Genomic DNA, 24,156 nt, shown 5'->3' with positions numbered 1-24,156 from the left:
TTTTTTTTTGGGGGGGGTGAGGCGGCTTTGCTGATTCTAAGCAGAAATTGTAGGAAGCAAATGAAAGCAGCTGATGAAACCTTTCCGGGGGCCTGTCCCATTATGGATTGTCCCAATTAATGCCCATGCTGCTCTCTGTCAAGATGCATTCTGCCTGTCCAGTTACTGTTAATAGATTTCTCATAAGTGGCTGGATTGTAAAAACCTCATAACTCAGTTTAATGCCACCAATAAAATTATCTCTGGACGTCTGGCCTGGATTCCAGTCAGCTCCTGGTCTGTGGGGAGCTGCTGTTTACCCTTTCTTTTCCTAATTTCAAATGTTGTCTTAATTAGAAAATGAAGCAGGAATTGGCTACAAAAGCATCTTCCCCAGGGTCTGTTTTTCATCCTGAACACAAGCCTAATTTGCCACATTCTCCCACGGGCTTTGCTCAGGTGGGGGCTGTGGGTGTGATGTTGTGAGGGGTTGACACCCCCCTGCGTTCTTGCCACATGAAGCCAATACAGATGTGCAGTGAGCGCGTGAGCTCTCAGCCAGGGAGATTTGTCAGCACCGACTGCCTGGAAACGGGAGTGTGGCGGTGGCTGGAGCAGAGCTGGCAGATGAGCGTGGGCTTTGGGTGGATGGGGACAGATGCTGGTGAGCTGCCTTTACACCCCGGTCTGCTCTGCAGCTTGGGAGAGGTGATCCTGCACTGCCAGGGTCCTGGGTCCTTGCCCACAGGGAAGCCTTTTTTTTTTTTTTTTTTTTTTTTTTTTGGTGTGCTGATGAGTTGTCTTTCCCTTTTCCAGCATCTCCTAACCCCTTGCAGTGGTGGGGTTTGGCCCTCGGTTTGTGGTGTGGGTGGGTACTGGCAGGATTTGTGATCTGCCGAGCGTACGGTGGCAGAGGCAGGTCTGAAGTTCAAGTTTATGGGGCCTTCCTGCATGCACAGGCGTTGTTTGGTGGTGCTCTGTCCTGCTCTGCGGTCCAGCAGCAGCAGAGGGAGCAGACGGGCATCATGCAGGGACCGTGGACCAGGGGCTTCACAGCCATGCGGTCTTGGACGCGGGGGCATGAGCATGGCCCCAGCCTGCTCCCACCCCTCTCCCTCTCTCCCTGGCAGATCCACTCGGACTCGGATGAGGGGGACGGCTCCATCAAGTACACTATCTCCGGGGAGGGCGCAGGGACAATCTTCCTCATCGACGAGATCACAGGTGACATCCACGCCACTGAACGCCTGGACCGGGAGCAGAAAACCTTCTACACCCTGCGGGCTCAGGCCCGCGACCGGCAGACGGACCAGCTGCTGGAGCCTGAGTCCGAGTTCATCATCAAGGTGCAGGACATCAACGACAGCGAGCCACGCTTCCTGGAGGGGCCCTACATCGGCAGTGTGGCAGAGCTGTCCCCCATCGGTAGGTCTCCTGGGTGGGAGGAGGTGGGTTGGGAAAACCTGCGCCCCTCTCTTATCAAACCTTGAGCTCGCTGTACCCCGCAAAACCGCCTGCAAATCCCAGGGATTCCAGCTGAGACCGGAGCTAGGGAGCCAAAAGGGAAAAATAAATAAGGTGGCTTAAGGAAAACAAGTGAATAAATCCTCTGAGCTGATTGCCAGCCTGTGGCTGAGCGCTCAGTCTCAGCCCTAAGCTGTGCCCTGGAGACAGGTTGTGGCGGTGCCAGCTGCCTGCTGTGCCTTGACCCTGGTTTTGCACAGCCCCCTCGCTCCCAAATGCTGGGAGGGACCGGGGGGGATGGATGGACTGAGCCCTTGCATGCCGAGGGGCTCATGGCTGCCTGTGGCTCAGATTAACCTGAGTGGGGTTTCTCCTCCTCTGCCTGCCCGTGCCCTGGGCCATCCTCTGTGTGCTGCTTTGCTGCTCTCCAGAGCCCCGCGGCTGCCCAGCCACCCCTTTGTGCATCCCCATGGGGTTGCCGAGCCCTCTCACCCTCTAGCCTTCCTCTGAGAGGCCAGGCCTTGGCTGAGATCAGGGAATTCGCGTCCCCTGTGACAGGAGTGTGCCTTCCCCGTGTTACCGTTAGCCTGCCCATCCCCTTCCCACTAGGCATCTCAAGTCCACTGGCAATCAGCCTCGCTGGGACGTGCGCCACGAGGCTGCATGAGTCCATCCCCCAGGGATGGCGGAGGAGGGCAGAGAGCTTTGCGCTCCCCTGAGTGTCGGGAGGGTAGAGGGAGGTGATGCATGAACTGCAGTACTGCTGCCCTTGCCCCCTGTGCCGGCCCCGACGGTGGGTTCTCGTGCTGCTGAGCACGGCTGGAGTCCAGGCGGAGCGGCTGGCTTGCTGCGGTGCCCAGAACGTCACACCGTTCCCTGTCCACGTCGGGCTATCTGTTATCCCCCATTGACTAGCCAGAGCGTGTGGCAGACTGCACGTGCCAGCGTGCGCTGCGGGCAGGCAACGATAAATCACTGTTCTCCAAAGGCTGCGTCCAGGTAGAAGCCAGCCTGCAAAAGACTGACTGACATCAAAGATGAGGCAGGTCCCCAACACTGTCAGCAAGGGATGAGTCGGCAGCGGGGAGAGTGACGGTGCCAGGAGAAGGCAGTGAGCTCCGGGAGGGAGAGCGGCTGGGGGTCCAGGGCTGAGCTGCACGAGGGGCTCGGCAGGTTGGGGAACCGCCGGGCCCCGCTTGTGCAGGAAGGTCTGGCTGAAGAGGCATCCTGGAAGCCAAATGCAGGGGATGGTGCTTGGGTCTGCGCTGCCTCAGGACAGCGCGGTCCCTCCGTGGTTAACGTGCAGCGTATTGTGAGAGCGGTGCACGGCCTCCAGCAGGTACAGATGTGCAGGAATTGCCCATACCAGAGGAGCTGCTGCTGCCTGGATTTCTGTTGACGGATGGAGAACAAGCTCTCCTGAGTCACCCCAAGCTCTCCTTCCTCTTCCACTTACCTGCACAAATCCTCTCCCGAGTCAGAGTGATCTCTTGAACTACAGCCGTGTGCTCCTGGAGAAATGAAAGGCAGCATGTGGGCAGCAAAGCAGGAGGCATCCTGTTCCCAAAGGGAAGAAAGAAATTAATTTAATCTATTTTGCTTGAACAACATTTAAAAAGGAAGGAATTCTCAACTCTGAGTATTAGACAAGGATCCCAGTTCTTTGAAAATCACTAACAATTATGGAGCTGCCTGATCAGACTGATGTGAACAAGACATATCAAAGGAGACAGTTTCTATGCGAAATTGGAGATCAGAGGGAGAAAGAAACACGGTTTCACAACATGAAAGGAGGCGATTCCTGCAAATTAAAACACTCAGAAGTTAAAAGTAAAGAGGAGTGCTGTGAACGGCGTGGGCTGTGCTTCCAAGCTGCATGCGCAGAGCGGGGAGCTGGAGCCAAGCGCCTGTTCTGCTTACCGGGCTGATGTCTGTCTGCCCGAGACAACCTTGGAGCTTTTCTGTAGCCTGGCCATGCCCTGGGGAGCGTAAGGTCTTCTCTGCAGCAGCCGAGCCCTGGAGATGGCCCAGCTAACAGGGCAGGGAGAGCTTCACACGGCATCTTCAAGTGGTGCTGCGACATGGGTGCCCTGCGGTGTGAACGCAGGGCTGGAGGGTACCCACACGCTGCTGCTGCAAGTCCCCATCTCCCTCCTGGTTCTGCCGCAGCTTACCAGTGCTTTGGCCAGGAACAGGTAGCACAAAGGACATGTCCTGTGAAAGCATAAACAAGCAAGTCTGAAAAGTAGCTTTCTCCTCCACCCTCTTGGTGTTCAGCAGCCGCCCTGCTCCTCCACCGTAGCCCTGGTGTGGACACAGAGGGAGATGGGGCTGGTCACGGACCCGGTGTGTGAAGTTCAGCTCCAGCTGCTGTAGGAAGGGCTGGGGATGCAGGACATGAGATTCTGCCTGGGCCAGGGCGGTAAAGTTCAGGATTTTCTTGTGGGAAAAACCCTGCCAGGCCCTGTTTGCGTGGGAGTGCTCCTTTTGTGGCATCAAGGCTTGGCTCAGCTGTTGTCATGGCTTGTTTTTGTGGTTGGTATTGGTAGTGATGTCTCTGAGCTGGACAGATGATCTCCCCTAGACCTGAGGGCTATTTTCATAAGAGTGAATGGGGAGCATGCCTTGCTGCCTTCCTGAATGTGGAAGGAGGTGATGCTTTGTGCTGGCTAAGTCAGAGTAGGAAGGCTGGGCAGCCTGGGGAGAGCTTGGGTTGGCTATTCATACATCAAGATCAAGGTCAGGCCCTGGGGACCTGCTGGGGAACATGCCTGGTGTCGGCTCCATTTGGGTGCAGATGTTTTCCTGGATCACCAGTTCAGCTGTGCTCTCTGCTGGGGAAGGGGCTGGGATGGGACCACCCCAGGGGGCAGGGATGCTCTCCAGCTTGGAGCCTGTTTGTGGGGACCTGTTCATTCCCCATCTCTGCTGCTCTGACAGCCTCTGCTCTGTGGCCCAGCCTGAAAAGCAAAGGGTGACCCCTTTTTTCCTCCTCTCACGCTCCTGCCTTCCCAGACCTCACTGGCGTTTGTGCTTGGGGCTGCCCGAGTGGGTGGTTTTTCTTCTCGCTCATGGCAGCTATCGGCTGCAGCTCCCCATTCCCTGCCAAAAGCATAGTCCCAGCTCCCAGAGGTGGGTACCTTCCTGGGGCATAAAGAGGAATAAAACAAATACGGTCAGATCCGCTCTCTGACAGCAGGAGCAGATCAAAGGACATTATTTGCATAATGAAGGAGTACTAATTGGGAGGGAAAGTCATTTGATTTCCTAGTGTCTAAGAGGGAATAACAAATGAGAGAACTGCACGAACTCTCACAGAGTAGCTGGGAGTGCTTTGCAGCACACCTGCCCCTTGCTCCGTGCCGGGGCCGGGGCAGCACCTTTTGGTAGCGACAGCATAACGTGCTGCTGGAGGCGATAACGCTAAGTCAGGGTGGACTAAAGGCCTTTCTGATCCAGAATTTTGTCCTGACAGCGGCCAAAGTGGATGCTTGAGGAGGAGGAACAGCACACGCAGCATGTGTGATGCTCCTCTTAATACTCTCCCAGCCAACAACCAGTTTCAGCGTGGGGATTTCTGCAGCTGTGGGTGGTTTCCCTGGGTTTAGTCACCTCCGCTGTCTGTCTTCCATGAACTCATCCAGACTCACTCTAAACCTCTGCAAAGGGAAAGGAAAAGGGGTTGCTATTGCTATCCGATGGATCAAAAGTGGCAGATGCAAGATGGTCAGGAAGGTAAGGCCAGAGTTTGGGATTTGCAGGGGACAGAGGTGGTGCTCGGAGCTAACCTCGGCCCATGGAGCCAGGCTGAGCGTGTGCCCCTGGAGAAGTCAGTGTTTTCTACACACAGAGCGCAGACCTGAGGCTGGCACTGAGCTCCTGCGCTTGGAGGAAGCACATCCAAAATGGCAGTTTTACCTGGGCTCCCTTGGCATGGCAGGACCAGCTGCAAGAGCAGGCTTCACCTGGCTTGTCTCCGGAAACCTCATCTGCTCGGGGGGCTGCTGGGGCGTCAGAACTAGCTCAGCTGCCGAGGACCGTTTTGCGGACAGCGGGGCACGGGGCCGTGGGGTGCGGCTGTCGGGGGGCAGGTTTGACCTGGTGCTGGGTGAGGCTGGCAGGGAAGGCAGCCGGAGTCGAGTGGGGCAGGGGGCTCTCCCTGCTCAGCCCCCAGCCTGGGCTAGCCAAGGACCGGTGTGTCTGCAGGATGGGGCCTGAGCCGCAAACCCCCTGCTGTCCTGTCACCTCAAGGAGAAGCTGCGGGCTAAGAGCTTGCAGATGCTCTGTGCTGGCATCTGCCTGGGTACCCCAGTGCAGATCACTCCCGAATCTCTGAGTCGAGCAGGGTTTAGTACCAAAGGAAGAGACCTGGAGCTGCAGAAGAAAGTAGGATGGGACCCAGCCAAGTGCCTGGGAACTGCAGGAGCTTCACCTTGTAACAGGAGATGCTAAAATTAGCTGTGTCTTGGGCTCCCTTCCTGAGCTCCCTGGGGTCTGCCGAACAGCTGTCTGCCGCACACGGGCACGAGCCCAAACCCAGCACTCGCTGCCTCCTGCGAGACAGCTCTGCGGGTGGCACAGAGCGGGTGTTGCCACCCAGAGCTGGCTTCTGTGCTGTTTGGGGAGCATGAAGAGCCTGGCATGAGGGACACGCTAGGAAATGTGCATCCTTTCATCAGAACATCGCTCCTCCCTTGCTGCATCTTGCTCTCCTTATTTCTCTGTGTAGCACCAAGTCAAGATTAGAGATGATTTGGCTGTACAGACAGGAACTTGGGGTCAAGCCCTGACTCTAGCACAAAGCTGGCTGAATGCAGAAGTGATTATTGTGAAGAGAAATGGTTTAATCTCCACGCTGGAAGCAGAGAAAAATACTTTGTTTAACATGCAGCCAGAACACTTGCAGGCAGTCTGATTTTTTTTTTTTTTATTTTCCCCTGATAAGAAAGTGCTTAAAACACTTGTGTGCATCTGGAAGCTGCTGGGGCTTGCCCTGCTGCTTGGTCCTCAGTGGGGCTGCACCTTCACACTGCGCTGTTGGTCATGGCGCAAGCTCTGAGCTCTCTGCCCTGCACATCTGAGCATCTGCTACATCCCCTCTGCATGTGCTAAGCCCCTCCGGGAACGTGTTCCCCCTTGATTTAATGCTTTGGTTTGCTCCCCGAGACACCACGTTTATCTGCTTGGTGCCAGGGGCTGGGGTGCCTTCTGGCCAGACACCCCAAAGGATGTTTCCGTAGTTGTATGTCTGAGCGATTCCACCACAGCCAGGTTAGCTCCCTCGGGCTCGTCCTGGGGGACACGAGGGCTCTGCAGTGAATCTCCTCTGGGTCGGATTTGGCTTCCTACCAAGTAAGGATGTTCCTGAGATTGCAAGGAAGTCACTTCTGCTCCAGTAATTTTTAAGCTCCGCTGGTTTATTTACTTCCCTGATGTCCTGCCTGCTTGCTTCTGGGGTGCATCAGCCACCGCGTGTCTTGGGGCAAGAGAAAAGCTGTAAATTGCATCACTTATAAAAATCTCAGCTGCCCACGGCAGCCAGGTGCCTGCGATGGGAGTGCTGCACCCTGGCATCGGGCCAGGGCCTGTGGCTTTGCATGACAAAGCACTCCTTTTGGGGTCCTTTATATTCTGCAGGGCTGAGGGGACCATGTGCTGCCCCTGAGCTGACCGCGTCTGCACAGAAAGATGCTCTAAGCACGGGGAGAGGGTTGTCCTTTGGGCTCAGGCCCAGCTGGAGGTGAGATTGCAGCCCCAGAGCTGGTCTGGAGAGCGGCTGGAGGCTCCTGCCTGCACCAGAGAAGGGGTGAAGGCTGCCATGAGGAGGGACAGTCAAATTTAACAAGTGTTGGCTTTCCCTGCTGTTTGCCTCTCTGCAGGCCTGGATCCTGGCTGCACTTCTGTCCCTGGGGAAGTGACAGGTCCCGTCGGCTTGCTTGTGGATTCAGTGCAGGGCCTCTTTACTCTTGGATGTGTTTGGAGTTTGCCTGTCGACATTTATTTTAGCTAAACGTGTTTGGAGTGAGTGGCATAGTAAGTGGTCTGGAGCCATTATCCTTCTGCGCGCAGACGGATGGCACCTCCCCGGATGGCTGAAACTGGCTGCAGAGGCTCTGGGTCCCGCAGGGATGGTGGTGATGGATGCTAGGACAGGTCTGTGTTAGTATTTCAAAGGTGCTGTGCAGAGCCCAGGACCTGTGGAGCCCCATCCATGCCAGCCAGGGCTCAAGGACCGCTCTGCCTGGCAGGGTGCTGTGCCGGGGCAGCTGGGCGAAGACGCTCATGGCTGCAGCGGAGAAACGGCTCCTTCATCCCACCAGCTCCCAGGGGGCACCGTCAGGCACCCTTCAGTGCTGGCAGCCCCTCTCTGCGCTGCTGATCCCAGCTGGGCGCAGCAGAGATGGGATTAATCTCCCTGCCCTGCGGAGTCAAGGGCTGGCTGACGTCCCTGGCACGTCTCCAGGTCGGCTCAGGGTGTGGAACGGGGACAGCCCAGGCAGGGCCTGTGGAGCCGGGCGATGGCTGGTGGCCAGGGTCTGTGTCCCCTCCTGCGGCGCCGGTGCGGGCTGCGTGGGAGGATTGCTCTGGAAGTCAGAGTCTTGGCCCCGCTTCCCTCTGGGGGGAAACAGAGTTTGTTTGATCCGCTGTGCCAGATCGCACCTCTGCAGCAGAAGAGCAGGAGATGGACTCTGACTCATTAATTCTTATGTAAAATTGCTGGTTTCCTCCAGTTGTCGGGTGAGCTAGCCAGGGAAGAAACAAGGTCTTTATCTCGTTTTGCATGTCTAATTATTGCTCTGGATATGAGTTGAGGCTTCCTGGTTATGGGAGGTGGGTTATACCGTACGTGAACGTGATGGATATTTAGGTGTTATTTATTGCATCTTTTATGGCTAAGGCACATGCCAGAAAACTAAATAAAAGTCGTACTCGCTGTACTTGCTGTGGGCAGTGCTGTGCTTGGAGAGCAGGGAGTAATATCAGAGCTGGGGTGGGAGGCAGCGTTCCTAGGCTTGTCTCTGCAGGAAGGAGAGGATCAGGCTAAACCGGAATTCCAGATGTTTGTCCTTCATATTGAAGGAGAGTGGGAGGGAAGGGTGGAAAAGGGATAAGTGTGGGGGTTAAGAGAGGCTGCTGGAAAGTTGGACTCCTAGATATCCTATGAGTGACCTTGAGCAGGCTGCATTGCATCTTCACAGACTAGAAGTTAAGGCACAAAGCGGGGTTCATGTTCCCTACCTGCCTGTTGTGGCTTGTCTCTTAATGAGATGCCATGAGAGCAGGTGGGGAAGGATGGAGCCTTCATCACCTTCAGGATCGCTGGCTTTCAGCATCATCCAGCTGTCTCTGAGCTGAAGGTGCCTTGCTGCAATGCTCCTCATGCTGCTTGGTTTCCCCTTGCACTGGAGTGGAAAGGGCTGGTCCCAAACACGGGGCTCACGCCTGGGACCTGGCAGCCTGGATCTGCTGCCCCGCAGCTCCAGCTTGGAAGCACCCAAGAGCCCGAGGCAGCCCCGTGGCCAGGAGCCTTCTGTGCTGGCACTGGAAAACTGAGAGCAGCAACATGCTTGGCTTGTCCAGAGCATGGCTTAAAATGGAGAACCAAAATGCACCTCTGGATGGGCACGGATCCTGCCTTCCTGTTGGACTCTGGCACTGATGCAGTTTTGCAGTGTTCAGGTAAATACTGGAACACAACGAATACAGCTCTTTGTCTGGTAGGGATGGATTAAGAGGTGAATTATACAATTGAGTGAGTGCATCTGGAGAGAAGCAGCATGAGATGCAAACTTTTAGTGGCTACCCCTCCTCTTTAATGATCATTGGGCTGGGTGACAGTGCTGAGATGGCTGGGATAGAGAGGGTTGTGGCATGGTCCTTGGGGCACTTGCTCCATCTGCATGCATGCAGTCATGACGCAGGCTGTACCGCATACAGGGCAAGTGCAGGCAAATAACTCTGGGCCTGCGTACGTGTGGGTGAGTTTCGGATCTCCTCACCCTTTGCCTCTGGGGGGCCTGGGCAAGAGCAAGTGGTTCTTGGCGTGGGGGTGATCTGCCTTGGCTCATACCTGCTGAAAGAGTTGTGTGATGGCAGGCAGGGGGAGGAGGAGGAGGCAGGACAGACCCTTTCAAGGAAATGCAGCAATAGTATTTCTTGAACAGTTGTTTGCAAGGCAGGGAGCTAGTGTTGCTGCGGTGTAATCTGGACGTGCCTGGCAGGGATGCGCCATAACTTCACCGGAGACAGCAAAGCATAAATATGTCGACTCAAAGTAGCCTGCTGCTGAAGACGGATGAGGGGGATTCTCATGTTATCAGCAGAGCTGCAGCTCTGAGAAGATGCCAGGGAGAATGAAAAGCAACCATGGTAACTGCTCATTTTCTTCTAGTGAACACCCTTTCCAGGAGATCAGACGTGAACTGGGCTAGGGGGGAGCGTGTGCATCCCAGCTGCTCGCAGCAGCATTGCTATCTCCACTGTCTCGGCTCCTGCCCAAGTCCAGGCTGGGCTGGTGCAGAAGCTGCCTGGATTGCCTGCAAACTGTGGGCTTGTGGTCTCCTGACAAGGGAAGAGGAAGACATCAGGGCCTGGAGCTCCTCATCCTCCATCTGGATGGTTCCAGCTCCATTTCTGCCCGCTGTGTCATGGGAGCAGAGGCTGTCTCTGACTTTGTGCGTACCTCTGGTGTTTGGGAATGTAATGGGTCTAGACTCAGATGCTGATGACTAGTAGTAAGCCTGGCTCTGGGTTATTCATGACATGGGTCTAGCCAAGATCATCCTGTGAGATTGTCTTTGCAGCGTATGGATGGATGCTCTGTAGAACAGAAGTGTTCCTGGACCAGAGTGTGGTACCTCTGGTCCTCAGCTGGTGGCACAGCAGCCCTAAGAGGTGCATAAGGCAGAGCGGAGCTGCTGGACGTAGCAGTGTGAGCTGTGAAATGCTCTCTCCTGGCCCCTTCAGTTTGGGCTGGTCTTGTGCCCTGGAGTCACCTCTGAAGCAAAACCTGCCTTTTAACTGCAATCTTTGCTGGGGGATCTTCTCTGTTATAAATTTCCAGCTCCTCTGCCAGCCTTGTCGGCTCTTGGCCCTGGTAGTATCTTGCAGCAGGGAGTTTCCCAGTTGGTTTGATCTTTCCTATGAGCAGCTCAGGGCTCTTCTGCCTGTCCTGCACCTCATCCCACCAGAGAGGTGACTGGTGTCAGTGCTTGACCTGCAGGGCAGGGATGCTCTAAGTCTGGTGCTGGAGGTGGAACTGGGTAGCCTGTCCTCGCAGGTCTTTGGCCACACTGTCTCCTTTCTCAGAGGCGTCTGTAGGTAGGATTAGGTTTCCCCTCCTTCCTCCCTTCTGTTGTCTCTGTAGATCTCAACCCCTTTGCTCTCGGGCCCGTTCTCATGTCCTGGGTCCTGCTTTTGTCAAATTGAACATGATGTCAAATTAAAGCCATCACAGGGACAGTTGGAGTGAAGCACCCAGTTTAATAAGGCAGCGTTGAAAATCAATAACTTAATTGCAGACATTTGATGGACTTTTATCCAATTTATAGTCCTCCTGCCCTGCTACGTGTAGAGCATGAGGACGTGGTGCTGCGTCTGGCTCTGGGCAAGCAAAAAGCCTTTTCTCTTCCACGGCTGTCGTCCCTTTGCAGGTCTGTCTGCTGCATTGTGGGTCAGACCCTGTCTGGAGGTGACTGTGTGGTGGTGGTGACAGGAAAGGGGCAGCTGTGGCAGTGACATCTCATCCCCAGCTCCTTCCCAGACGCTCCAGCAGAAGTCTGCTGGGAGAAAAGCTCCCAGCTGTTCAGACCAGTGATGTCTTGCAGAGCAGCTCCTGCCTACACAGCAGCCCCGAGGTGGCCCAAGGCCTGATCCCTCCTGCTGCTCTGCAGGACAAAATTTGCAGCAGGATCTGGAGTCCTGGCTCTTGGGACTTTGTGGGGAGGCAATGCTGCATTTGCACCCTACTCTTTTCATTTCCATCAGCATGTGCGAGTGATCAGCGTTGGCCCCTGTTCTGCCAGCCCCCGGCCCTGAGGTTTGTGTTGCTCTTCTCGCCTCCTCCCTGACTTTTTGTTTTCCTCCTTGTCCCTGCTGCAGGCACCTCTGTGATGCAGGTGATGGCGTCTGATGCTGATGACCCCACGTACGGGAGCAGTGCCCGGGTAGTCTACAGCGTGCTGGAGGGCGAGCAGCACTTCACTGTGGACAGTAAAACAGGTGAGCAGCACCCAGCTGGGCTGGGACCCTCTCTGTGGGACATCAGGGGACCAGGTCGTGGCTGCGCGTCCTGCATCTGTCTGATGCTGGGGTCCCCGTGCCACGGGCGTTGCTGGGTGTTGGAGAGGAGGATGCTGCCCGGCTCCCTGCAGTGCTCGCAGCACCGTGGAGCAAGACCTGCAGCTGCCAGCCCGGCGTGCCCTGCCTGCGCCTGCACCGGCCGCGGCTCCTCTGTGCGCTCTGTGCCCAGCGCACGAGTGCACCCGCAGGCACGTCAAATCTCAGTGTGAAAGGTTTAAGCACTACCAGAGGGGCCTTACCAAAGGCTGCATTGTTATCACCGGGGCTTTGATTAAAGGTAACACTTTAAATTAAGGATCGGTTTATAAATGTTCTATTAATATTTAATGAAAGAACAGTAGAAGCTGCTCCATTCCTTAATAACTTATAATAGACCCTGTTGTAAAATGCCTCTGTAATAAATCCCTAGCAGATGATGCTCTGACATACTGGTTAGAGTAGACCATAACCAGGAGATGTTGGGGTATATATTCTCCTTGCCTCCCAGGAGTGTGACTCTCATTACCCTTAATGGGAGCCTTGCAAGCTTTCTAAGGAAGGAAGACACTCAAATGCTAATAAGAGGTATTTAAGGCACAAAGCATGCAGTAAAGTACCCACAGCGTAATGAAAACTTGTCAAAGGACAAGCGCGCTGGGTAGCTGCGGCTCTCCTTGGAAAGCTGGACAGCAAAGTCCCCACCACCACCACCCCGCTGCTGAACCGCAGTGACACAGGCTGAGACCAGCCCCGGGCTGAAGTGCCCAGTCTCTGTCACACTCACTTTCTAAGGCTGTTTTTACGCAAGTCTGAGTAGATATTTGTTCGGAGGCTCTGGCATAAGGAGAGTGTAAGGAGTGCCTGAGCCTCAGCAGCTACGTAAAACCATGTCCCTCCTGAAAACCGGTCTGGTGTGCGTGGGCAAGCCAGTCACAGCCCCGACTGTGCCACCAGCCCCGGGTACCATTGGAGGAAAGCTCAAATTTGGCAGCTCCCAAGCACACCTGATGGCAGAGCTGTGGTACGTGGTGGAAAATGCTGTTGTGGGGAGAGCGCACAAGAAGCGGGTTGGGGCTGTGCCCACTCCTGGCCCAGGAGCTGCTGCATCAGGGCTCTCTTCTCTCACAGATTTGCTGTGTTTTATTGGGAGGAGGGAGATGAGGGGGAAGATGGATGAACAACGGGCTAAATACTGAAAAATCAGGTGCGTGTGAGATCCTGTTAATCTGAGTCAGCTTTGTGGGAGTGGAAGCCTGGCTGCTGGAATGAAGAGGGACCACTGGGAGCAAAATGCACAAGCCGGGACACGCAGAGGCTCAGCTTCCTGCAACAACATTAATGCTCTGTATTAAGGCATAAACTAAAATGTGCCCTGTGGGACTGTGGTGAGAATTAATGTCACTCTGGGAATCCAAGCTTCTTGATTCCTTGACTTTTTGTGTTTTAATTCTCAAGCTGGTTGTTTCATACGCTACGGTGCTGGGGAGGGGGGGGTTGATTTACTGTTCTACTTGTTTGTGATTCATAAAAGCAAAACTGCTGACAGTCTGCAGAAGAATCCTCGGGCCCCTCTTGAGCATGTCTGTTTCCAGAATATCTGCCCGCTCACTCAAGCAGGTGCCGGGGCTGACTCTTCGGTGATGTCTGAGCTGGGAATGGTCTTTTGTAGCTGCCTTGCCTGGACTTCAGGAATGCGATGTGCAGCTCTGCCCCGTCGGCTGCTTCAGACGCGGTCACAGCCTGTCCTGCACCCCCTGTGGCCTCGTGCCTGGCGTGAGCTGCGTGTCCCTGTCCCTGCATGCCCGGACGCGTGGCTGGGGGCAGCAGGTGCAGGACTGGCAGTGCTGAGGGGGGGATGGCCTGTCTCTTTGGTATCTGCCAGGAGCCAACGCATCCGCCCAGGCAAATCCCACCCCACTCCCACTCTGAACTTGGATAGGTTTCTCATGCTCCGCACGGGAATCTTAGTCTGACTGCCTTGGGTGGCCCAGCTTCTGCCCTGAGCATAAGATTTAATTATCCATAGCAGCAGCATAACTCTCAGAGCCACCATTGTTATTAATGGCCATAAAAAGAACCATAAAACCCTGGCATGATACATTTCTTATAATATATGGTAATGAAGAACAATTTGTTTTCCCTTTTTGGTTTTGACCTCCTCCTTCACCTTTTCTTGCAGGTCCATACACGCACGTGCTCCCTTGCACACCACCGAAGCCCATGACTCCTCCCAGCGCGGGTTCTCTCTTCCCTACCTTTACAACCAGCTCTTTTGGCACTGTCCTTCATAGTATAGGTGCCGCATGTACAAGTGTGCTTTGCACACTTGTTTTCTCTCTGTTCTTGGATGTTGCTAGCTGTAGTATTCAGCTGGGATTTTGGATTCGATGGACCCTTCAGAGGCAGACCCAAACCGTCTGTATGCCATGCTATGCCAAGTCTTACCACTCAATACGACCTGAATTCCCAGTGTCTCAGACGTATTTTTGGAGGGGGACAAGCAACTAAATGGCCCCACTGGAACAGTGGGAGCTGCAGCGCGGCATTTGCTGTTGTCCACAAAGTTATTGGAGAATTACTCCTGTTCCCACAATGTTGAACGATGGTGAAGAAAAAGCACAGCTGATGCATATGAGCTCTTCTTTCTTTCGTATATACCAGCCACTATCTCTTGCTTTGAGAGCTAAGTTTCAGAGACTGAAACTGTCTGTTGGTTTGTGTTGTGTACCTCAAATGAGGTCCCAGAACTTACCCCGCACATGTGGAAGGTTTAGGCCAGCTTTTTTTGGTGTATGAGTTGGGGAGCTTTGTATACACAGACTTTGGAGGTGTGATTCTCTGTGCCAGCTATGATAATATCCCCTAGACTCCTTGCAAGAGCCTGCAGGCAATAGTCATATTTAGGCTTTGTGCTGCCTTCCTCCTTTGTTCTCCGTTGCAGACAGGGTGCAGCTGACCTTTGGCTGCTCTTTGTAAGGGGGAGCTGCGTGGCACTGCGTCGCGGCTGCCCTGCTGCTGCCGGAGGAGGCTGTGCTTCCAGGGTGGTCAGCACCTACATGTGCTCTGCTGCTTCCGTTGGGAAACAGCCGCTTCTGCCGTCGGGGTGAGCAAGCTTCAGTCCGACTGCAGAGAGCCCCTCTGCCCCTGCAGCAGGGGCTGGCTGGTGGCTGTGGGGGGCCACCAGCCCCAGCTTTGCCCAACCAGGACATGGGTCAGGAGGTTTAGTGCTAGTTCCTATTCTAGCTCTAGGAGGGGAGAGGAGGAAGCTCATCCTCACCAAGATCCTTCTAACTTACCCTTTTCAAATGCTGAGATGAGCACGGGAGTATGTGACTCCCAGTGCATTTGCATGAGAGGGGAATTCAGTGTGCATTTAAATTCGCAGGCCAAATTTTCATGTTGCTTTTTATCATCCTGCGCTCCCTGCACCTTCGCAGATAACTCACCTTTATGGGGCGAAGCTTTTCTTCGGCGGGCAGCTGTGCCTGCCTGTTCATGTCCGCTCCCGTGTTCTTTGCAATGCCCTTTCTTATCTCTGGCCAGCATGGCCGGAGGCTCGCTGCTGCCTACGATCCCTGCCCGCAGCCTCAAGAGGAAAACCTGAAAATACTCGACACCCAGAAGGGAAAGGGAAGCATAACCTGGTGTCCACAGCTCCAGCAGTCTTGTGCATCCCTCTGCAGGGATATTGACTGCTACGGAACCATCACAGCAGGTAACATCGTAGGCCTCATGATATTTGGTGCTTCCCTAAAAGCCCAGCTGGTCAGTTCGGGAGAGCGCAAAAGGAATCCTGAGAAACCTTTTTACTGAAAGGAAGAGGTTGTTCTTAAAGTCTGTCATTCTGCTGTATGCAGGGAAAAGGCAGAAGGATTCAGAAGGCTAATTGAAATGCAGTCTGGCATTTATGATTACTTTAGAAGTCAGGAGCTGTTTTGAGCTCATCTCCTGGTTTGGAGACGTAGCTGGTGAGGGCTTAGGTGTCCTTGTGCCAGGGAGAAAGAAATACTGACCTGCTGTGCCAGGGAGAGCAGGACAAGAAATACTGGCCTGCTGGGATGAAGCTGGTGGTTATTTGTGTGCAGTCATTAGTTGTTTCAGCCTTGCCCTGTTTGGAGATCGACCACAGCCCTAGTCCCGGGGTAGCAGGGGTAGACTGGGAGAGGAGTTGTTGCTGGGAACGTGCTGCGTGCTGAATCGGGCTGTTGAACTGTTGGATCTGTGTGATGCGGTGGTGGGAGGCAGAACATGTTTCTCCGCAGCTCTTGCCAGTTTGTTAAAAATGCTCCTCAGTGCCTGGGAACACAGATATCCGTGTGTGCTTGTTCTTGTGTGTGCGTGGGTTTATGCAGGTCTGTGCCCCGTCCCAGAAGCTCTTCGCCAGAGCTGTGTACAGGGACGAGGGACTCTGAGCATGGGTGATGAGAGTCTGCAGAGAAGCCGTGCTTATTTAAGGTGATTGCTCTTATTAGGAAGACTGAATATCAACAGTCCTTTTTAGACACTGGTGCAGGAACTTTGGTTGGTCTGGGGCCCAATTGCATGTTTGGTCATCTTGAGGAAATTAGGGTATATCTACTAGCGTGCAGTGGGAATTAATATTAAATGCTGAGGGATTTAGCTGCTAAAAGAAGGGACAAAGGAAGGGTAAGCGTGCTGGCCCATCTGTCGGAGCTCACTGCCTACCTCCAGGGCACTGCTGCCTCTGCGCTGGTGTGGGCAAGGCTGATTCCAGCCAGGAGCGAGCCCCTGCTGGATGCTCCTCTCTGAGCAGTGGCAGCAGCTCTGTCTCTGCGGGTGCTGCCCTGGGATCATGCTGGTTTGAAAAGGACTTGGCCACCCGCTATGAAAGGTACCACGTTAAAAATCTGTTGGCTGCAGCATCCCTCAGCCACAATAGTTGTGTGACTCTGCATCCTTCTAATTAACTTGAGCTTGGTTATGCTGATGCAACCATAATGTTTCCTTTTCTGGATCTCAGGTCTGTACCTTATTTGCTGAAGAGCCGTGAACCTCCTGAACCCTGTGCCTAGCACCTTGCTCAGCTTCTGCCTCCCAAATTGTCCTGAGCTGAAGGACAGGAAGGGGGGCTGTGCATGGAGGAGAGATGAAGTGCTGGTTCCTGGGGCTAAGACCCCACCTGCAGTGGGCTGACCTCCTCCGGGATGTGTGACTCAAGCAGCACTTGTGTCTTGGCAGATACGTTGGTATTTCTATGACCCTGCAGGCAGGTGTGGGCACAGGTAAGGAATCTGCAGTCTAGTTGGCAGATGCCTTGCCACCCCTGGGCTGAGGCAAGATCTATTTGCTTTAACTGACCAAGCTGCTGGAAAGGAGTGAATCTGTTTTATCCAGCTAAATAGAAGGGGATAGAGAAGACGGATACAGACTCTTTTCAGGTGTGCACAGTAAAAAGACACAAATGGGAGAAAAAGAAAACTTGTCGCCATGAAGGTGGCATTTCCATCCTTGGAGGTACTCAAAATCTGAGTGGACGTGGCCCTGGGTAATCTCATTTGCCTTTGAAGACTGCTGGCTTTGAGCTCTAGTTGGACCAGGGACCTGCTGAGGATACATCCATGTACATAACTCCACGACTTGCTGGCTTTGCACTTCGTGGCAGGGAGCGAGTTGCTCCTGACTTCCCTCAGCTGGAAGGTGCCTTTTCCAGAGGGTCTCTGAGGACGTGGATATTGAGCTAGAAGTACCTAAGAGCAGAGCAAAGCCCGTAATGATGGGGTTCCTGGAAGGCAGTTACCTGTTGAATGCTTTGTCCTGCTTTCCTTTTATCGCCCAAAGAGTGTCTGCTGTTTGAGCAGATTTGATGATATTTATGTGATGCTGTAAGTGTCCCCTTGCCTGGTAATTATACTGATTAATCTGGATCATGCTGGAAAGCCACATGTGCCTTGTACCAGAGGGTATGCCACCATGCGTCTGCATTATTCAACTATAACAGATGCTGACAAGAACTCAGGAGATGAGTCTGAGCTGGAGGTGGTTCTTGCTTTGTTAGCAGTGTCTGGGAAGGACAAAGTTTGGCACTTTTACTGGCTGGAAAGATCAACCTTGGGAGATGATAGTGAGGATTTTTCCATGTTCTACATGCAGCAGCAGAGATCTCTGCACCCTGAGAACAGCCCTGCCGCCATCACCTGCTGCTGCATTGCAGAGTCCGTGGGGGACAGGTTTTGGGAGCAGAGGCTGTCCCGGCTCCAGGAGATGGGACCATGCAAGTTTGCTGCTGGTGGGTGTTCATGGCAGCACTCAAAGTGCCACATTGAAGGAACTGGTGTGGAGTATGTTTGCAGACCCTGATTTGTCAAGGATAAGAAAATGGTACGCGGTACCTCAGCCTAAAAGGCAAAACCAGCCTGACATTTGGGGTAGGAGCTCGGTGTGGCCCATGCAGCTCCAGGGGGAGCAGCTTTCTCGGTGACAGTCCTGCTGGGGCTCTTGGAAGGGCAGTTCGTCTGCATCAGACTCCCACTTTTCCAGGATGGACGGGACAAGCAGCAATGCGTCTTGGCAGGAGGTGGTTTCTGCTCACAGTCTGCTCCCCCGTCAAAGATGAGGATTTTGTCTGCCTCGTGCCACTAGAAGAATCGGAGCTGGCTGGGGCCGTTTGTCTGCCCTGCACGTGCCAAATGGCCTGGACTTGCTCCCTGCTGGGATGGGTGACCTTGGAGTTGTTCTGGGAAGCGCCTGAGCACTTTCCTCCCATCTTGCATGGCGTATTATGAGCTATATCATTACGAGCAGCTCAGTTAAGTCATTACAGCTTTGGTGAATGCATGAGCTTTTTTCCCTCTCATCCCAATTCATCACTATTGTGCTGACATGAATCATTTTCATTATAAAATGCTTCAGACCCTGTTAATTAACAGAATTGCTTAAATTTCAATGAGATAGTGCTTGCCCAGAAATAGCGGTTTTGTATTCATAGTGGAGAGGCAGGAGAGGGCTAGAAGCATGGCCGGCGGAGGCCAGTCCCGTGCAGCCCTTTGGAAATGGTGCCTGTGCAAGGCCAGTCCTGCCTGCTCTCGGATGGGAAGCTGGGACGTGTGCCTGGAGATGCATTCATCGCTCCCTGTCGGTGTTCCTCAGCCCCTTTGGATGAGGTGGGGTGGGACTCCTGGTCTAATAGCTTCCTCTGAACAGACCCAGGATGAACGAGGATGCCAGTGCAGACCCTGGGCACCATCAATGGATCTTCCCGCGGAGGGGTTGGGATGCTCCCTGGCAGAAACTCTGCAGTGCTCTGTGCTGCATCTCACCTGCATGCTAGCCAGGAGCGGGGACCTCGGTGATGGAGCGACAGAAGGGCTAAGAGTTACCCACGTGCAAACAGGCAGATGCTGGAAGTGTTAGAGAGATGGTGGGTGAGACAGAGCCTCCTCTCGATTGATGGGGCTGAAGGCAGTGGGAGTCCAGGTAATCACAGAACCGAAATGACAGAGGGACAAGAGAAGCTGTGTGAAATTGTGCCTGTCCACAAGAGCTGTGGAGCAGCAAGGATCTGAAACAGCAGTTATGTCTTTGTAATAAATCCTAACGGTGATAATCGTTGGAATAATTGCTCTTTTCAGAAAGCAAGGAGAGATAAATGTCTCCAGAACAGTGTTGCCAGCTCCTGCTGCACCTGTAATGTCATGCAAAGGTTAGGGGGGGGGGGGGTTATTTCATCCTCCCAGCTCAGCGGTGTTTCTGACTGCCTTTGGGCCACAGCACCAGTGGCTCCTTGGTGTGAGCCATCCACCCATGGCCTCTGTCAGGAAGGTGGAAGCTGTGGCAACGCACTGGCTGTGGAGGACTGATGCTTGGAAGCCTTGGGGTATGTCCCTGGACCCACACCTTGTCTCCTTGCAGCCTGCTGGCACCCAGATGTCCCCTCCACTGTCCTCAGGTTGTGCCGAAGCCTTCCCAGAAGTGTCTGCCTGGAGCCTGGATGGCTGCGATGCTCTGCCATTGCTGGCTTGGCCGCACGTCAGCAAATGTCTTGCAAGCCACTGAGAGCAACTGGATGATTCTCTGCTGTTTGCTTGGCACAGGACAAGCTCCTTGTCTCCTCCAGGTCCAAATCCCCTCGCTGGAGACCCACACCATACAGCCAGGCAACCCCCCTCCATCATCTTCCCCCCGCACCAGGCAGGATTACTGGTGAAACAAAGCAAAGCTGGATTTTTGCAGTTCACACTAGGAGGAGGGAAAGCTAATAGTTAAACAGAAAAGCTTGGAAGAATGAACAATTACAAAACCAGAAAACAATGTCTAAATCTGTGAGAATGTTAAGAAATGGAGCTGGAGGGGATTTTAAGCTGGTTCCTAGCTGCTCTGGGGCGTCGCTGGTATAGTGGGACTGGGAATGTGTTGTTAATGACCTTGTATCCATGTGTGCGCTCATGCGTGCCCCTGGTGCCACCTCAGGGCAGAGCCATTTCTTTCTTTCATTCTCAAAATATTTCTTCTCTGCTTTGTTTCCATGTAAATAAAACACTCCTGTGTGACATGGGAAGTCATAACTTCTGCCATTCATGATGTTTTCTGGGTTTTACTACTCTTTGTTTCTTGTTTTACATTCCTTTATATTTTAGTTTGGTCATTTCCCCCAGGCCCAGATGACTACTGAAGACCTAGAAACACTTTTTAAGAGACTTCATTTCATAAAAAGTACTAACGTGCCATACATTTTGTTAAGCCTTATGGTCTCTAGAGCATTCTCAGCCCCTGACATAAAGCGTGCAGATCATCTCTGGTGTCTTTAACTTAGAGGGACGCTTGAAAATGAGGGCGTTTGTGCAGACAGACTTTTGGAAATACACTGCAACCCTCCCCTTCTTCTCCAAATCAAATGGGGGGGGCCCCTCCAGGCGTGCTTGGGCCACCAGGCACCTGTGAAGTAGAGCTTGGCACTGTGGGATGTGCTGTTGGGAATGCTGTGGCGGGCCTGGCTCCTGCCCCAGCAGATAAGGATAAGTGGGCTGTTGCGGATTTGTGCCAGAGGGGTTTCGTGACTCAGCCTGGGCTCTTACACTGCTGTTCTGTGCGAACCTCGAGGCTGGCCCTAGTGCGGCCCCCGCATCCGGGCGAGTCCTCTCCCTCCTGTGCCTCTGGCCCTCGCCAATCCCTCAGCCAGGCTCCTAGAGAAGAGCAAACCTCTGAACTGGGGGTTAACCCTGTCAATGGTACCGGCAGCCCGCAGCAGAAGCAGCAGTCGGGAACCTTTCGTGCAACACGCCTGCGAATTGGCTGCAGAGACCTGGTGGGATCAGGTTGGGCCCGTGGCCATTCCTGGGATTTTCAGGATGCTTCCGCCTGGCTGACAACCCCTGGTCTTGTTCTTCTCTGCAGAGCCCTCTTCTCCCCTCAGCCAGCTTTTGATTATGTGAAGGCTGCGGAAGGGTTTGCTCCCTCTGCACCAGGGCCCAGCAGATGTTGGTGGTTGGTGCCAGCGAGGTGGTCCTGGGGCAAAGGGAGCCGGCAGCACCCAGAGCTGCCTTAGGAAGGGCATTGCCGGTGGTCAAGGGAGGTGACCATTCCTCCTACTCAGCCCTGGTGAGGTGGCACAAATGCTGTGTCTGGTTCTGGACTGCCAAATATGAGAGACGCGGGCATACTGGAGTGAGTCCAGGGAAGGGCCGTGAAGATTGGTGAAGTATTGGAGCATCCGCCACATGTGGAGAGGCTGGGCAATCTAGCTGATCCTGTTTAGGGCTGGGGCTTGGATGAGGTCATCTCCAGCGGCCGCTTCCAGCCTCATCTTGTCTGTGACTCTGTGGGTGCTCTGTGACCTGCCTGTGCTCACGCTCTCCTGCCTGTTCCCAGGGGTGATCCGGACAGCCGTGGCTGACCTCGACCGTGAGACACAGGACCGGTATGAGGTGGTGATCCGTGCAACGGACATGGCGGGACAGCTGGGTGGCTTGTCTGGATCCACCACAGTCACCATTGTAGTCACCGACGTCAACGACAACCCACCGCGCTTCCCTCAAAGTAAGTCCTGACGGCAGCGGGGGGCAGCTGCTGGCTCTTGTCCTGGTCCTGGCCCCTTGCGGGCGGTGGGACAGAAGCTCAGCTCCCAGCACAGCCTGGCAGGTGTCTGCAGAGTGAGCCAGCCCCGCTGCTCATACGGAGGCAGCACCAAGGTACCATAACACGCACAGCTCCTTGGGTGAATGTGACCCTGCCTGGCAGCGTGATGGAGGGGCAGCGGCTTTGTCTCAGCCTCTCCAGGGCCCCGGACAAGATCCCTCCTCCTGGTTCTGGGAGTGAGGAGGGCTGTGTGGTGGGGCCCTTTCCTGATCCCTCTCTGAGCAGTGCTGGAGGAGAAGGCAGCCTGGTCTGTTGTGCTGCTGCCTCCCAGGGGCTTGGGCAGGGACTCAGCTGCTGGCCTGGCCACTCCTGGCTGCCACGTCAGAGCTTGGCATGCTCTGCCCCACCACGAAGCCGCCCAGCTCATAGACAGCAGCCTGGACACAGCACAGCTCTGTTTTCCACAACGCTGCTAGTGGCCCGTGGCTCAAGCTCGTGTCTTCTCCTCCCCAAAGGATGATGCTGCTGGGAAGAGCAGGCTGTGCAGCCTCTGCAGTGCACACCAGCTGCAGAGACCAGCAGCGCGTGGCTGGCAGACCAGAAAGGGTGCTGCAGCTGCAGGAGGCTCAGCTCTTTAGCTGCAGCTCCTAGAAATCAGAAATGGTCAAGTTTGCAAAGAATCAGAGAAGACTGATTGCGGGGCAGCGTCCATACAGAGAAATCAGCCCTTACTTCACCCGGCACCTTGAAACATCAGCGCTCCCCAATTGTCTTCCCTCAGCCCTCGTTTTTGGCTGGGGTTTGTGTTTCTCCTGGTAGGGCATTCTGGACTATAGACACTGGTAGAGTTTGGGCAGCCCTGGTAGCCCAAGGGTGCTCCCAGGGCGGTATGGGAAGGGCCGCATCAGGATGGAGGGAGTTCAAAGGGAGAAGCAGTGACCACAGTACCTTTTTCTCCTCCAGAGATGTATCAGTTCAGCATCGTTGAAACTGCCCCCGTGGGCACTGCCATCGGGAGGGTGAAGGCAGAGGACTCTGACGTCGGGGAGAACACGGACATGACCTATCAGGTGAAGGATGAGGAAGGGGTGGAGATGTTCAAAGTCACCACGGACAGTAATACCCAGGAGGCTGTCATCTCAGTGCAGAAGGTGAGAGATGAGGAAAACTGGTTGGGTAGGGAGGGCACAGAGCTCTAGGAGGGCCCTTTCCTTTGGGGACTCCTGCTGCTGCATTTGAGTTGAAATAAATGCTCCTCTGAGCAGTAGCAGTTGCGTTTCTGTGCCTGCAGGTGCAGGGAGAGACCCTGCCTCTGTTCTGCCGGGATGGCAAAACGCTGTGTCTGGGAGGAAAGGCTGGAAAGGAGCCGCAGCTCAGTGCCCGCTGGAGCCTGCACAGGGCTCCCTGGGCGGCAGCGAAGCAGCGAGCCGTGCAGAGGGGAAGCCATGCGTAGGGCTACGGAGACGAGTTCTTACAGCTGTTATTGATAGCACCTGCTCGGGGAGAAATATCCCCACCTAATTCCTATACCTGACCAACAGCACTTTGACTGTATCTGCTTTTGGTGGCAAAAACAATCAAGCAAACGCTTGATGCAGGCAAGAAAGAATGATTGCTCACCAAGGCTGCTGCATTCTGCTCGCCTCCCCTGTAGAAATAATAGCAGGGTGATTAATGGTCAAAACCTGCTCAGTTGCAGCACAGAGTCTGCCGTCTTCCCAGTGAATCCCAGCTGCCCGTGCCCTGCATAGCCTGGACACCCTGTTGGGGCTCCTGGGGGGAGTGGGCTGGAGGCTTCCTCTTCCTCCTGCCCCCCCCCAGCGTGGGTGCTGCCAGCTGGAGGGCAGAGCACAGGCATGAGAGGTCCCAGCCTCCTGTGGAGGTGCTGCCTGGGGAGCAGGTGGCTTTAGTGGCATCCCTGATGTCTCCAGTGAAGGAAGGGGCAGCGGAGGGGCTCCTCAGGCTGGGTATGGCTAACCCTCTCCTGTTGTCTCAGCCTCTCGACTACGAGTCAAAAAAAGTGCACACTGTCGTGGTGGAGGCCCTCAACAAGTTTGTGGACCCGCGGTTCGTGGACCTGGGTACCTTCCGGGACCAGACGATTGTGCGGGTCTCGGTGCTGGACGTCGATGAGCCCCCAGAATTCCGGCCCCCCTCCAACCTGATGGAGGTCCAGGAGGATGCACACGTTGGTTCTGTCGTGGGGATTGTCACCGCCCTTGACCCGGACACAGCGAACCATCCTGTCCGGTAAAGCAGCCACCTAAACCTCAATCATCATCCTTCCTTCCAATGGTGGGCGTGGGGTCACCTGCAAGGGACACACGTGGCCTGGGGGGGGCTCGTGGCCATGGCTGGGGCAGAGGGGAGGTGATGGCGGAGGAGGAGAGGCCATGCAGC

At 54.6% G+C, this 24,156-nt stretch overlaps 1 protein-coding gene across 3 annotated transcripts in view; it reads left to right on the top strand.

Moving 5' to 3' along the window:
• The window catches only part of CDH22 (cadherin 22), an 89,664-nt gene that overhangs the window by 33,369 nt on the left and 32,139 nt on the right, over window positions 1-24,156 (top strand). For all 3 annotated transcript variants that reach the window (XR_010073032.1, XM_063349865.1, XM_063349867.1), the window contains exons 3-7: window positions 1,110-1,404; window positions 11,545-11,664; window positions 21,550-21,717; window positions 22,720-22,907; window positions 23,753-24,006. Coding sequence is in view for 2 of the 3 variants with exons in the window: in XM_063349865.1 (XP_063205935.1) it covers window positions 1,110-1,404; window positions 11,545-11,664; window positions 21,550-21,717; window positions 22,720-22,907; window positions 23,753-24,006 (1,025 nt within the window). In the remaining variant the exon portion in view is untranslated. The remainder of the gene's footprint in view (window positions 1-1,109; window positions 1,405-11,544; window positions 11,665-21,549; window positions 21,718-22,719; window positions 22,908-23,752; window positions 24,007-24,156) is intronic.

Source organism: Chroicocephalus ridibundus, chromosome 12, assembly GCF_963924245.1.
Source record: "Chroicocephalus ridibundus chromosome 12, bChrRid1.1, whole genome shotgun sequence".
Taxonomy (NCBI): domain Eukaryota; kingdom Metazoa; phylum Chordata; class Aves; order Charadriiformes; family Laridae; genus Chroicocephalus; species Chroicocephalus ridibundus.
The sequence above is the reverse complement of the archived record's forward strand: the minus strand, read 5'-3'. Positions and strand labels throughout refer to the sequence as shown.